The 13,554-nt window shown below is 48.0% G+C and overlaps 1 protein-coding gene across 1 annotated transcript; it reads right to left on the bottom strand.

Moving 5' to 3' along the window:
• Positions 1-43: 43 nt before the first annotated feature.
• On the bottom strand, positions 44-13,554 carry LOC138823368 (rho-related BTB domain-containing protein 2-like). Its single transcript, XM_070016656.1, has 3 exons — positions 13,469-13,554; positions 4,765-4,870; positions 44-2,641 (listed from the first exon to the last, which is right to left on the bottom strand). Exons 2-3 carry the CDS (start codon positions 4,781-4,783, stop codon positions 2,424-2,426), a joined length of 237 nt encoding a protein of 78 aa, XP_069872757.1. The 5' UTR covers positions 4,784-4,870; positions 13,469-13,554; the 3' UTR covers positions 44-2,423.

The following is a 13,554-nucleotide window of genomic DNA, read 5'->3' as shown; positions in this document are numbered from 1 at the left end:
ATACAAAATACTCAATGTATTTATGAATTCATGACCAAATTAAATATGAAACCTTATATAAAAAGAGGTGTGTTCTTTGTTATTTTTTTAACCCCAGCACTGAGTCCGGGGGACGTGAGTGTCCTGGTGGTGGTTACTGCTCCCCCCTTCGTCCCTCCTGTCCCTCCATCGCGCCCTGCACTGGGGCGTCTCCTGCTTCTGCCTCCCTGGAATCCAGAGCACCCGTTTCTGGGGGAGATAGAGTTCTGCATTCTGCACCTCCTCTCTCTCCCATCTGGTTTGCCCCCAGCCCCACTGGGCTGCAGGGGTCCCCGAGGTGCAGGTTGGCTATGGAGCTGTGGGGCAGAGGGTGGCGGGTTCCTGAGGGGGTGAGCTGGCCCTGGTTGTGGGAAGATGGGAGTTTTATGGCCTCTTTTCTGGCTTCTCAACCTTGCTGATAACTACTACATTTTCTGAGAGTCTTTCCATCTTCATCAGTGGTGCCAGGTTGCTCAGTCCTTGTAAGCACCTGAGACCACCCCCACCCCCAACACTGTGCTCTCAACCCACAACTTCCTGGAGGGCAGATATATCCCCAACTCTTCCCCCAAGGAAGGCATGGGTACTACACTGGTCTCCTTCCCCTATGGTCCTTTTTCCTGCCAGGAGTCTTGAAGCCATGGGCAGGGAGGCTGTCCAGCCAGCAGAGGGCAGCACACAACCAGCTCCCAAGCCAGCCACCTCAAGGGACTTGGGAGGAAGCTATAAGCCTTGCAGAGTTCCCTGCACAGACATAGAGACCTGCTTGAGCTACCAGCATGGGGTCCTTCTGACAAGGACTGAACCTCAGATCTCTAGATCTTAGTACTACATGACTGTTGCAGGGCTGCCTTTCTTTCTGAGTTTGCTCTTCCCAGACCAGACAGTCTGGCACCCTAGGATCTAGCCAGTCCACAAGCCCAGCCTCTTAAGCATCTTCTCACAAGTGGGCCACCTGAGCTCGTACCTAAGGCTCCATCACCTGTGTCTGAAAGGATGCTGGGTGGTAAGGTACAGATTAGGAAACAAACAGTCAACTTTAGGCCCTATTTTTGTCTTGATGGTGCCAAGCTCCAGTTTTGATCTTCTAGTCACATCCTGCCTCCTCTTGGATTAACCTTGTTTTCCTTTCTCTCCTATCCAGCTGTGTCCTTTCTCCTGATACCTGATCCTTGCCCTAGGATTCCCCAAAGTGTGCACTCCACACGCATCTGTGGGATCACCCTTAGAAAGGGGGCGGGGCAGCCTGCGGCAAGATGGGCAGACAAGGGCTCTGAACCCAGAAGCCGAGCCTTCCATTGACCAAGGCCAACTCAGGCTACCAGGAAGCAGAGGCCAGGATCTGGAACTGCCTGAGGGTCAGGACCACCCCCAGGTGAAAGGCAAGGAGCTGATTGGACAGCCTAACCCTCCTGCTCCTCAAGGCCTCTGATCTGCTTTATAAATACGTCAGCTATGCTGGGTCCTTTTTTCTTTTTCTGATTTTCCTTCTTTGGGAAAGCAGAGGGTAGAGTGGTTTTGTTGGTGGTGGTGTTGTGTTTGGTTTTCATTCTGTCCTTGGGATTGGTGGTGGTGTTTTGCTCATTTTGCCCCATCCCCTAACAAGCAGTCCTGCCCAGAGGTGGAGGAAGGGCCCTGTGGAGACCCCACCCTTCCTCCTCTCCACCCCAGCTGATGGCTGCTGCTCTCATTTCCAAATCTTGAGGAGTGCAGGAGGGGACAGAGGTTTCTCACTGCACCAAGAGGTAACAACACCTCCACAGCCTAGAGCTCTGAACCACCTCTGCACCTCCCCAGGCCCGCGGCAGCCAGCCAGGAGAGATGCTGGCGGAATGAATACCAGTCTACATATGTCCTCTAGCAGCTCAGCTCCAGAATGCAGATGCTGTGCTCGGAAGCCTTCGCCTCTACCCTGACTTCTCCACGGAGAACCGGAGTAGGCTCGGTGGGGATGTGCTCACGGAGCTTCCGGAACCTTCAAGTCCACGGATGGAAAGACATGTCGGGAGACAGGCAGGACCCTCACGCTCACTGGGAAGGGGACGGCTCCCTGCCCCGAGCAGAGACCAAAACACACAGACAAGCCCTCTGCTGGAGGCTCTCTCCTTGGACTCCATAACATCCTTGGGCCCATAGAACACCAGAGCTCTTAGCTCATTCCTGCAGCCCACCTCCTGGCAGGTGTCTCCTGTCTGCCTGGATGTGGGAACTCTGCAGGCAGGCCCTGGGCTGAGCCCGCTCCTCTCTGGCACAGCCATGTTGGCTGGTGAGGCCAGCTCTGCCCCTAGGGTCCTGGTTACGTGCGTCCCCTTGTCCCCGTCAGGTGGAAGGGGTGATGCAGAAGAGCAGAGGGCCAGGGGCAAACGGGGACAACAGCAGCGGGGTCAGAAGAAGGTGGCGACACCTCAGACCACAGCCGAGGAGGAAGACGGGGAGGCTGAGCTGGCTGCGGAGGAGGATGGGGAGGAGGGACTGTTCCAGAACAGCCACCGCCGCTTGGGCTGCCGCCTCAGATGCAAATAGTCCTCCTTCTCCCGCTCCTTCCGTGCCCTCTGGTAGTGATCCTCTTCCTTCAGGTACCAGACAGGCGGCCACCGGTGCTTCTCAAAGTACTCCTGGTTTTCTGGGGGCAGAATGCAGGGCGATGGGTCAGGAGGACCAGAGGAGGAGGGCCAGGGGAGGAAGAGCACCGGATGCGGATGCACACTGCAGGGAAGCCCTGCCACAGGACCCTGGACCAGCATAGAGTCTATCCTGCCACGATCCAGGCCAGCAAATGATGCCGGGGATGAGGGAGGCATGAACTCCACGAGCCTGTGCAGATACAGCTGCACCCCAGTTTACATCTGAGCTGAGTCACTCCCCAGCAGCCCATCCCCAGTGGAAAATACATCAACTGAAAATGCATTGAAACTAGGTACGGTAATACATGTCTGTATTCCCAGCTAATCAGGAGGCAGAGATCGGAGGATCACAGTCCAAATCCAGGCCTAAGAAAAAGGGATCATGATCCTAGCTGAAAAACAAACTAAATACAGAGGTGCTAGGGTGTGGCTCAAGGGGTAGAACACTCGCCTAGCAGTCACCAGTACCAAAGAAAGAAAAGAAGACAATGGACTGGCTCCCCTGACCTCTGAGCATCCTGGCTTAGTACAGTTCCCTATAGAGCACCCCTTGTTTCCCCTGAGATCACAGGAGCCCAGTGGGAGCTGTAGCTGTGGCTGCAACCCAGCATCACCAGAGAGGATTAGACCTTGTAGGCCAGCCTGGGAAAAGATCCAAATTCAAAATACAGTTTCTACTCAACTCATATTGCTTTTGCACCATGGGGATCCTTTGTGTTAAGAATAAAGCAGGTTACCAGGCACTAGTAACTCATGCCTGTAATCCTAGCTCCACAAGAGGCTGAGACTTGATGGTCAAAGGTAAGCCTGGGCAGCAAAGTCCCTAGATGCTTAACCATCCAAAAGCCAAATGTAAAGGTGTGGCTCAAGTGGTAGAGCATCAACCTGGAGTGTTGTTAAAGATAGGGAACAGCACTCAGGTGCTAAGTTCAGGTCCCAGTACTGGTCACAAAGAAAGGAAGAAAGGAAGAAAGGAAGGAAGGAAGGAAGAAGAAGAAGAAGGAGGGGGAGGAAGAGGAGGAGGGGGGAAGGAAAGAGAGAGAGAGAAAGAGGGAGGGAAGAAGGGAGGGAGGGAAGGAGGGAAAGAAGGAAAGAAAAGAGAAAGAAGGAAAGAAAATAAATAAATATAAATAAATAAATAAATAAATAAATAAATAAATGGAGGAGGGGGGAGGGGAAAGGGAAAGGAAAAAAGAAGGGAAAGGGAAAGGAAAAGGGAAAGGGAAAAGAAAAAGGAAAGGAAAGAGCAAAGATCCAAAAACAAGGAAAGGGGCAGCAAAGCCAGCAGAAGAATCCACAAGACAGGGATGAGAGTTGTGAAGTTTCCAGAAGTTTCCAGACAGAGCAGAAACTCTTAAGGAAATCTAGAGGTACAGGCCATCTGGAACTGGCTAGCGCAGAGGGAGGGCTGGTCTTGTTCTGGAAGTCCTGGGAAACCATGCAAAGTATAGAACCAAGAGAGTAGTATGGATGTACCTGGACTTCAGTGAGGAAAATTCTGGGAGACAAGGAGAAAATGTGGAGACAAGGAGAGACAGGGCTGAGAGGAGGGAGGGTGCAGTGCGCCCCACAGAGGGGAGAAGGGTGGGAGCAGGGCGGGTACCCAGCAGAGAGCAGAGGGGCATGTCTCCCTGGAGCCCCTGCAGTGCACCTGAGAACTTCATTAAGAAGGGAAAGAATGGCACCAGTGGAGGATCTCTGGGCCCAGGCAGATCAAGCTGTGGACCATGTCTGTTCTGGGGTAGGAACATCGGCACAGTGGATCGTGACTGCTAAACAGAAAAGTATGTGTGTCCTGGGCTGCAGCAAGGAATGGATTTATTTTCAGTGTGCTACCCATGAGTCTGAACACCCTCGCCCGACACCCACTTTGCACCTCTAAGAAAACAGAAGCCCAGATAGGTAGAATGAGCTGTCCCAGGCCCCCCGCTGTCCACCCAGTGCTTGTCCCAGCTGCCCCTCTGCTTGGCTGGAGTCACCTTGGCAGACTGTCCCCCTCCCTGAGGTCAAGGGAGGTCAAGGCGGCTTAGAGATCCCTGGGGTTCAGCCAGAGCTCAAGCTGAGTTCCCTCCCACAGGAGCTGAGATCCCCAGGGGGCGGCTAGGGCTACCCGCCTGCTCACCTGGGGACATGGCCTTCATGTCTCGCGGGAACTTGCGGCACACGTTGTTGTAGTTGGTGCAGATGTGGTGGAGACACCAGTCAGCCAGCTGGTAGGCACAGTGGAACTGGGAGGGAAAGAAACACAGGTGGTCTGCAGCGACGTCTGCGGTCGCCCACGGAACTGCAGCTCTAAGGTGCCGGGCAGGCAAGCGGGCAGGAGCCAGAAGGAGCTGACAGAGAAGTACAAAAGCCGACCTGGGATCCTGGGCATCACTACCAAACCCTCTATCAGCTCACTCTGGTCCTGCCCATGGCGTTCACAGCTACCAGATCTCCACAGCCATTGAGCCTCTGCCCTCCTCTGATCATACCCCACACGACTTCCTTCCCCTCCCATCGGTCCCCTAAAGTGGTCTCCACCAAGCTTAGTGGTAAGAGTTAGTGGTAAGAGTCTCACCAACTTTTCCACCCTCAGCTGAGATTACAGGCATGAGCTACCGGTGTTTAGCTGGTTTTCTTTTTAACAACCACTGGTAAATGAAAGGACTGCTCTCGCATGGTGGTTCAACTATAATTCCAGAGCTGGGAATGTGGCTCAGTGGTAGAGTGCTTGCCTCACATGCATGAAACCCTGGGTTTGATTCCTCAGTACCACATACACAGAAAAAGTCAGAAGTAGTGCTGTGGCTCAAGTGGTAGAGTGTTAGCCTTGAGCAAAAGAAGCACAGGGACAGTTCAAGCCCAGGACTGGCAAAAATAAAACAAAGAAAACCACATATAATTCCAATACTGAAGAGACAGAGGCAGAGGGATGAAGTTTGAGGACAGCTAGAACCTCATTGTCACACCCTGTTTCACAAAACAAACCAACTTGCCCTTAAGAAAAAAAAGTGGGTAAAGGAATTTCCTTGTTACTTTCAGTTTAAATAACAGTATCTGTGGTTAAAACTGGTCTTTATGGCACCACTCACTGGCTGTGTGACCACAATCAACTTGTAACCTTTTCAAGACTAGTACTGTATTTCCTAGTATATACTGTGTGGTTTACTAGATGCTATCACCCATTCATTTGAATAAGCATTTCAGGGTGAAGGAATCTGATTAATTTTAATTCCCTACGCTTGTGCAGGATTTCTCAATGCTCTTCTCCAAGCACTTTGATGATCAATATTTTATTTAATACAGCAACCTTTAGCTAGAAGTGGGAAAAGAATTTGTCATCAACAGATACTGTGAATGACATCTACGAAGAAATACTATTACAGCGGGTGCTGGTGGCTCATGCCTGTAATCCTAGCTACTCAGGAGGGTGAGATCTGAGGATGACAGTTAAAAGTTGACCCACGCTGGAAAGTCCCTGAGACTCTTATTTCCAATAAACCACTCAGAAAACCTGAAGTGGCTCTGTGCCCAGGCCCAGAGTTCAAGCCCCACTACCAACAACAGCAACAAAAAAAGAAATGCTATTACAGATCTGTCTTGTTTGTGGTCCCATGAACCACAATGGTGGTGTTTAGTGAGACTAAATGCTGAAATAGCCCAAAATCAACTTATCATTGATGACAGGACATGACCTCACTTTTTAATTCTTACAAGATTTAGAAATAGGGCTGGAGAGATGGCTTAGTGGTAGAGTGCTTCCCTAGTATGCATGAAGCCCTGGGTTTGATTCTCCAGTACCATATAAACAAAAAGCTGACAGTGGCGCCATGTCTGAAGTGGTATGACTTAAGTGGTAGGGTGTTAGCCTTGAGCAAAAAAAAGCTTAGGGACAATGCCCAAGCCCTGAGTTCAGGCCCAAGGAGTGGCCAAAAAAAAAAAAAATAGTGTCTATTTCTTAGTAATGTCTTGTTTTTTAAGTAAACACACTATGCCATGAAGATTTACTACACAAGTTCACTTTTTCCCAGAATTATATTTAATAAGGAAAAACCTAAACTGCAGTGTCTTCCTCAAACTGTCTGGTGTATATTAATGACCGATAGTACTAAACTCCATACTAACTTAGCTTTTTATTCATTTATTTTTTTTTTTTTTGGGTCTGGTCGTGGGACCTGAACTCTGGGCCTGGGTGCTCTCCCTCAGCTCTTCACCTCAAGGCTAGTGCAATACCATTTGAGCCAGAGCGCCAGTTGCTTTTTTCTTTTTTCTTTTTTGCTTATGTGGTGCTGAGGAATCAAACCCAGGGCCTCATGCATGCAAGGCATACACTGAGCCACCTTCCCAGCCCCAGCTTTTTATTATTTTGTATGCATTGCATGCCTTGTTTTTGAAGAATCTGAGGATCCTTTGTCACATTCTCACATTCAATATCTGGAATTGTGACTTTTGTACACATTGGACCTAAGCAATCCAAAAAATGTACAACTACTCTTTTATCCTTCATTCAAATTAATTTTTATTTGTTCTACCGTAGGTGATTTTTTTTTTTTTTGGGGGGTCAGTTGCAGGGCTTGAACTTGGCCTGGGCGCTGTCCCTCAGCTCTTCAGCTCAAGGCTAGCGCTCTATCACTTGAGCCACAGCACCACTTTAGTTTTCTGAGTGTTTTATTGCAGATAAGAGTCTCATGGACTTTCCTGCCCTGGCTGGCTTTGAACCATGATCCTCAGATCTCAGCTTTTCAGTAGCTAGGATTACAGGCATGAGCCACCAGTACCCAGCTACCTTAGATGAATTTAAGGAAGCATCAGACATTTTATGAAATGCTAAGTTCAAAACTTACATTGGGACTAGGAAGGTATCTCAGTGGTAGAGCGCTTGCCTTGCATGCATGAGGCCCTGGGTTAGATTCCTCAGCACCACATAAGCAGAAAAATAAAAGCCGGAAGTGGTGCAGTGGCTCAAGTGGTAGAGTGCTAGCCTTGAGCTGAAGAGCTGAGGGATAGCATCCAGGCCCAGAGTTCAGGCCCCACGACCGGACCCAAAAAATAAAATAAAATAAAATTAAATAAAACTTACGTTGGTAACTTGAGAAATGAAGTATTTAGTCATATTAAACTTAAGACTTTCTGAAAGTAGAATCATGGTGAGTTGCTTTGAAAGGTATGAAATCTCAGCCTTCTTAGGTAAAGAGGCTTTTTATTAAAGTAATACAAAGGAAAAGGAGACAAATAGAATAAAATCAGCCTATTTGCAACACAATTTCAAATTTGGAATGGTACAGTTTGTCAGTGTGTTTACATTGTCTGTTCTTTATCTGGATTATGAAAGCAAGCACTTTTTTAGTTGAAGTAATTCTATACTGGTTTTAAAAAAAAAAAACATAATGGCGTTATTGTGGAAAATCTTTTTTTTTTTTTCTGTGCCAGTGCTAGGGCTCGATCTCAGGACCTGGACACTGTCCCTTCACTTTTTCCACTCAAAGCTGGTGCTGTACCACTCAAGACACACCTTCACTTCTGGCTTGTTACTAGTTAATTGGGCAGGAAAGCCTGTGAGAACTCTTTATCTCATATTAATCACCTAAAAGCCGGATTGTAGAGTTGCTTCTTGCACAGTGGAGCTCTAGTCTTGAGCATAAAAAGGTTTGACTTCAAACCACAGGACCTGCATACACACTCAGCCTCCTGAGTAGCTAGGATTACAGGCATGAGCCCCCCCCATACCAGGCAATCCTGTGAAATTCTTATCTCCAGTAAACTACTCAGAAAAAGCCTGAAGTGGCTCTGTGGCTCAAGTGGTAGAGTGCCAGCCTTGAGCACAAAGAAGCTAAGGGACTGTGCCCAGGCCCTGAGTTCAAGCCCTAGGACTGGCAAACAAAAGGTGGCGGTGGGGAGAAGAGCTGTGCTTGTGGAGCCAGGCATATTCAAACTCATGGAGACTCCCAGAGAGCAAAATTTCAACTCAGGGTACTGAGATGGTGGCACAGGGGCCATGTCAGCCCCTTCTTGACACCATCCCAGAAAAGGATTTATGTACTAGTCAGGTAAAAAGTCTAAAGGGAGAGGTAGTGCACACACACATGCCCGTGCTGGGGCTTGAACTCGGGATCTTGTACTCTTTGCCTGGCTTTTTCTGCCCAAGGCTAGCACTCTACTACTTGAGCCATACTTGTGCTTTAGCTTTTTCGTGCTTCACTGAAGATAAGTTTTTCAGTGATTTTCCCTGTCTGGGCTCACTTTGAATAGCAATCCTCAGATGTCAGTCTCCTGAATAGCTAAGGATTACAGTGTAAGCCATCAGCACCAGGCAGAAGTGGACTTTTTCATTGTCAAAGTAGGCTAGAGATAAGATATATTAGCAAAAACATAAAGACGACTTTGTCATGAGCAAAAGCACAATTTACCAGAATAACATTGTTAGGTTTATGAAAAGACATAGCTGAGTAAGTAAATACCACGCTCGTGGTATTCAGGTAAGGGGTAGGTTTATTCATCGTTCTGGCTGGCACCAGGCTATGTTGGCCATCCACGTGGGTGGGAAAGGCCTGGGAAAGAGAGAGCTGGGAAAGAGAGGGAGAGAGAGAACTGTGAAAGAACTGAGAAGGAAAGAGCTGAGAGAGAACATCTGGGCTGGAGTAGGCCTTATCTCGGGTATGGGCGGAGAAAAGCGTGGCCACAACAAATCAGACAGGACCTCAACAGATGCAGATGTGACCTCTTCCAGTTGTGCCAGTTGCCCAGGTAACGCAAGTACTGGGTAGAGACTTCTTACCTCCAGGAGCCGACCTTACACCAGAAACTAGGTAAAGGTAATAATAAAGATGCACTGCACACATAAATTGTCATGTGAATTCAAACCCCTTTGTACAACTACAGAAAAAGCATTTCAACAATGTCTTCCCCTCCCTTTCCCCACCCCGGTTGGTCATAGGACCTGGGTGCTGTCCCTGAGCTTTTTTGTTCAAGGCTATCCCTCTACCACTTTGAGCCAAGGCAACACTTCTGGTTTTCAGGTGGTTAATTGGAGCTACGAGTCTCCTGAAGTTTCCTGCCTAAGGTGGCTTTGAACTGTGATCCTCAGATCTCAGCCTTCTGAGTAGCTAGGATTACAGGTGTGAGCCAGCACCCTGGCAAGTTTCAATAATTTTGAGGACCAATGAATAGAACAACTAGACAAAAAGATTTAGAAAATAACCAATGAAATAGTAGATTATGAGAAAAAACCCTTCACTTAGTATACGTTTATGTAAAGGATGTTCTATCTTTTTTGTCCCTTAACTGGACACTAGAGCACTCCCACTTGAGCCACACAGCCACTTCCATCCTTTCTGTAAGGTCCGCTCCTGGATGGGGAGCAGACTCCACCCTCCTCGCAGCAAAGTCTCCACCCAGTACCTGCGTTACCTAGGCAACTGGGACACCTGGAAGAGGTCACATCTGCATCTACTGAGGTCACATCCTAACCTGATGTGGCCACACCTTTCTCCCACCTGATCCCACTTCCCTTTACCTGGCCACACCTTTCCCCGCCCAAACCCTAGATAAGGGCTAGCCCAGGCCCAGACCCTCTTGCTCTCTTTTTCTCTCTCTGTTCGTTTCTAGCTCTTGCTGCCTCTCTTTTTTCTCTCTCTGTTCGTTTCTAGCTCTTGTTGCTCTTTTGCTCTCTCTCTTTCCCAGCCACGTGGAGTGCCAACCTTGCCTGGTCCCAGCAGGTCTACCCATTACCTGAATACCACGTGAGTGCTACTGTTCTTACCCCTCTCTCTGCTCTTTTCTCTCTCTTTCCTCTCTTCCCTGCTCTCTCTCATTCCCAGGCCTTTCCCAGCCACGTGGAGTGCCACCCTTGCCTGGTCCCAGCAGGTCTACTGAATAAACCCCTTACCTGAATACCACGTGCGTGGTGCAGTTCTTACTGGGCTACCTCTTTTTAAATGGTGCCGTGACTCGGATAAAGGCTTAAAGTCAGGATAGCTGGGATTTCTCTGTTTTTTTACTCTTTTTTATTTTTTTTCCAGCCCCTCAATGCTCATGAGACTTCTCCAGATTTCATCTAAGGACTCACACTACCAAGGGACAGCTGCTGCTCACTGCCATCTCTGGGAGGAGACCAAATTCCAGCCTTTTACCCCTATTGTCGACGCCCCTTGTCAGCAGGAAGTAGCCAGAGAGAATCCTCGCCCTATTTCATGATTATTAAAAGGCTGGAATGTAAGTTCCGCTACTGGATGGCGAGCAGACTCCACCCTCCTCGCAGCAAAGTCTCCACCCAGTACCTGCGTTACCTAGGCAACTGGGACACCTGGAAGAGGTCACATCTGCATCTGCTGAGGTCACATCCTAACCTGATGTGGCCACACCTTTCTCCCACCTGATCCCACATCCCTTTACCTGGCCACACCTTTCCCCGCCCAAACCCTAGATAAGGGCTAGCCCAGGCCCAGACCCTCTTGCTCTCTTTTTCTCTCTCTGTTCGATTCTAGCTCTTGCTGCTCTTTTCTTGCTCTCTTGCTGCCTCTCTTTTTTCTCTCTCTGTTCGTTTCTAGCTCTTGTTGCTCTTTTGCTCTCTCTCTTTCCCAGCCACGTGGAGTGCCAACCTTGCCTGGTCCCAGCAGGTCTACCCCTTACCTGAATACTGCGTGAGTGCTACTGTTCTTACCCCTCTCTCTGCTCTTTCTCTCTTTCCTCTCTTCCCAGCTCTCTCTCTTTCCCAGGCCTTTCCCAGCCACGTGGAGTGCCACCCTTACCTGGTCCCAGCAGATCTACCCCTTACCTGAATACCACGTGTGTGCGTGGTGCTGTTCTTACTCGGCCTACCTCTTTCTAAAAACCTAACACTTTCCACCTCCCTGGAGATAGTTTCAGGGACTGGTGTGGCTTTGAATCACAATCCTCAAATCTCAGTCTCTTGAGAACCAAGATTACAGTTATGAGTCACTGGCACCCGACCACGACATCTATTTAAAGACCAAAAACCTTCATAGAGACATATATACCCCAAATAAAAATATCACCTCTAAGTCTAGGTGGTGATATTGGTCAATTCTATAAAACATGTATGAAACACATATTACTGATTTTATACAACTCTCCAGAAAAGTTTAATAGAAACCAGTGTAGTCATTAATATATGAGCTGTACAGAGACATTACAGAAGAAAATCATAGGCAATGTCTGGTGAATATAGATATGAAATAGAAAGTAATACCAGCTGGGTGGTGGTGACTGGTGCCTGTAATCCTAGCTACTCAGGAGACTGAGATCTGAGAATTGTGGTTTGAAGGCCCCTGGGGCAGGAAAGCACATGAGACTCTTATCTCCAGCTAACCACCAAAAAAAGTAAGTGGAGCTGTGGCTCAAGTGATAGAGCACTGTCTTTGAGCAAAAAAGCTCAGGGACAGCATCCAGTCCCTGAGTTCAAGCCCCAAGATCACAGAAGTAAAAAGAGAGTAGAAGGAACCAAGGAAGACAGGCAGGCAGGCCACGCAAATCACACCCAGAAATACGTGAGAAAGTAATCATCGTGACAAGTGAAATATAGCCTAAGAATTCAGTTAACATTTGAAAGTCAAATTTATTTTATTAGCACAGAAAAGGAAAGCCCATACAATATTTTGACAAATTTCAGCCAGCTTTCCTGGTCAGAATTCTTAGTAAACTAGAAATGAAACTAGAAATTTGATCTGATAATGCTTTCTTGAAGAAAAAGTACATGAACATCGTATCCAACTGTAATAGGATATTTTCCTTCTAAGGTCAGGAGTCAGATTAGCATTTAACCATCTTAATTTTTTAACGTGCTCAGAGAAAACAAACTGTTGTTACTTAAGAAATCATAGTGCATACAAAATCTTAAACAATATACAAAATAACTAGAAATAATATAAACAAGATAAAAAAGTGTACTAAACTCTATTGTATTTCTGTAAAGCAGGGACACTTTGAAAATAAATCTGTCAATTCTACTAACCAAAAATATTTACGAATGCTTTTACAAGACCTGCAAGATGCAAACATCTGCAAAAACATCCTGAAGATTAAGTAAAGAGAATCTACATAAATCCATTTGATGATCTGGAAGACTCAAGATGGTGAAGATGTTAATTCCTCCCAATGATTTCTACATTGCACACAAGCCCTATTAAAAATCTCAGCAGGACCAGGTGCTGGTAATTCGCACCTATAATCCCAACCACTCAGAAGGCTGAGATCTGAGGATTGCAGTTAGATAACCAGTCCAGCAGGGAAGCCTAAGAGACTGCCAAAAACTAGAAGAGAACCAGTTTTGAGGGGAAAAACTAAAATTGACACTGAGTTCCAGCCCTGGTACTGGCATTGTATAAAAGATCCAGGAGGCTTTTACAAGGTGAACATTTTATTACAAATAAAATGTGTATGGAAATACAAACCACAGGAAAGGAAGCCCCTAACTGCCTATGCTTCAGTAAGGTGGGGGGTGGGGTGGAGGAGAAAGTTTTGGTTTTTTTCAATAGTGTTAGAAGACCGGGGTAATAGGTTTGAAGAAAAATGTGCACCATAACCGGGTCCACTCTGGACATGTGGACACGAGGATGTGCGACCGGTGCCAGGCATCCCTTCCTGGACCTGCCTCCCACCGCTGAATAACCACCCTCGGTCCCCTCCTCGGATGTCCAGGCTTTCCCCGCAGCCGCCCTGCCCAAGTCCACCAGCGATCTCACTCTGGAGGGGACGCAAGGTCCAGTGGTAGGGCGCCTGCAAACCCCGGTACCGCCGAAAAAATAATAAAATAGGGAGAGAGAAATCCATCCAAAAGGCAAGGTCCCTGGGGCTTGCCTGAAACCCAGGAGCATGGTGACGTTTACCTGGCACTGAAACCCAACGACAGGACGTGAGCCACGGGGCACGGGTGGACCAGGGCTGCAGGGAGACCCTCACTTCAGCCTCGCCC

Source organism: Dipodomys merriami, unplaced genomic scaffold (assembly GCF_024711535.1).
Source record: "Dipodomys merriami isolate MVZ:Mamm:240054 unplaced genomic scaffold, mDipMer1.0.p SCAF_12, whole genome shotgun sequence".
Lineage (NCBI taxonomy): Eukaryota > Metazoa > Chordata > Mammalia > Rodentia > Heteromyidae > Dipodomys > Dipodomys merriami.
Note: the sequence above shows the minus strand (reverse complement) of the source record. Positions and strands in the feature narration are given on the sequence as shown.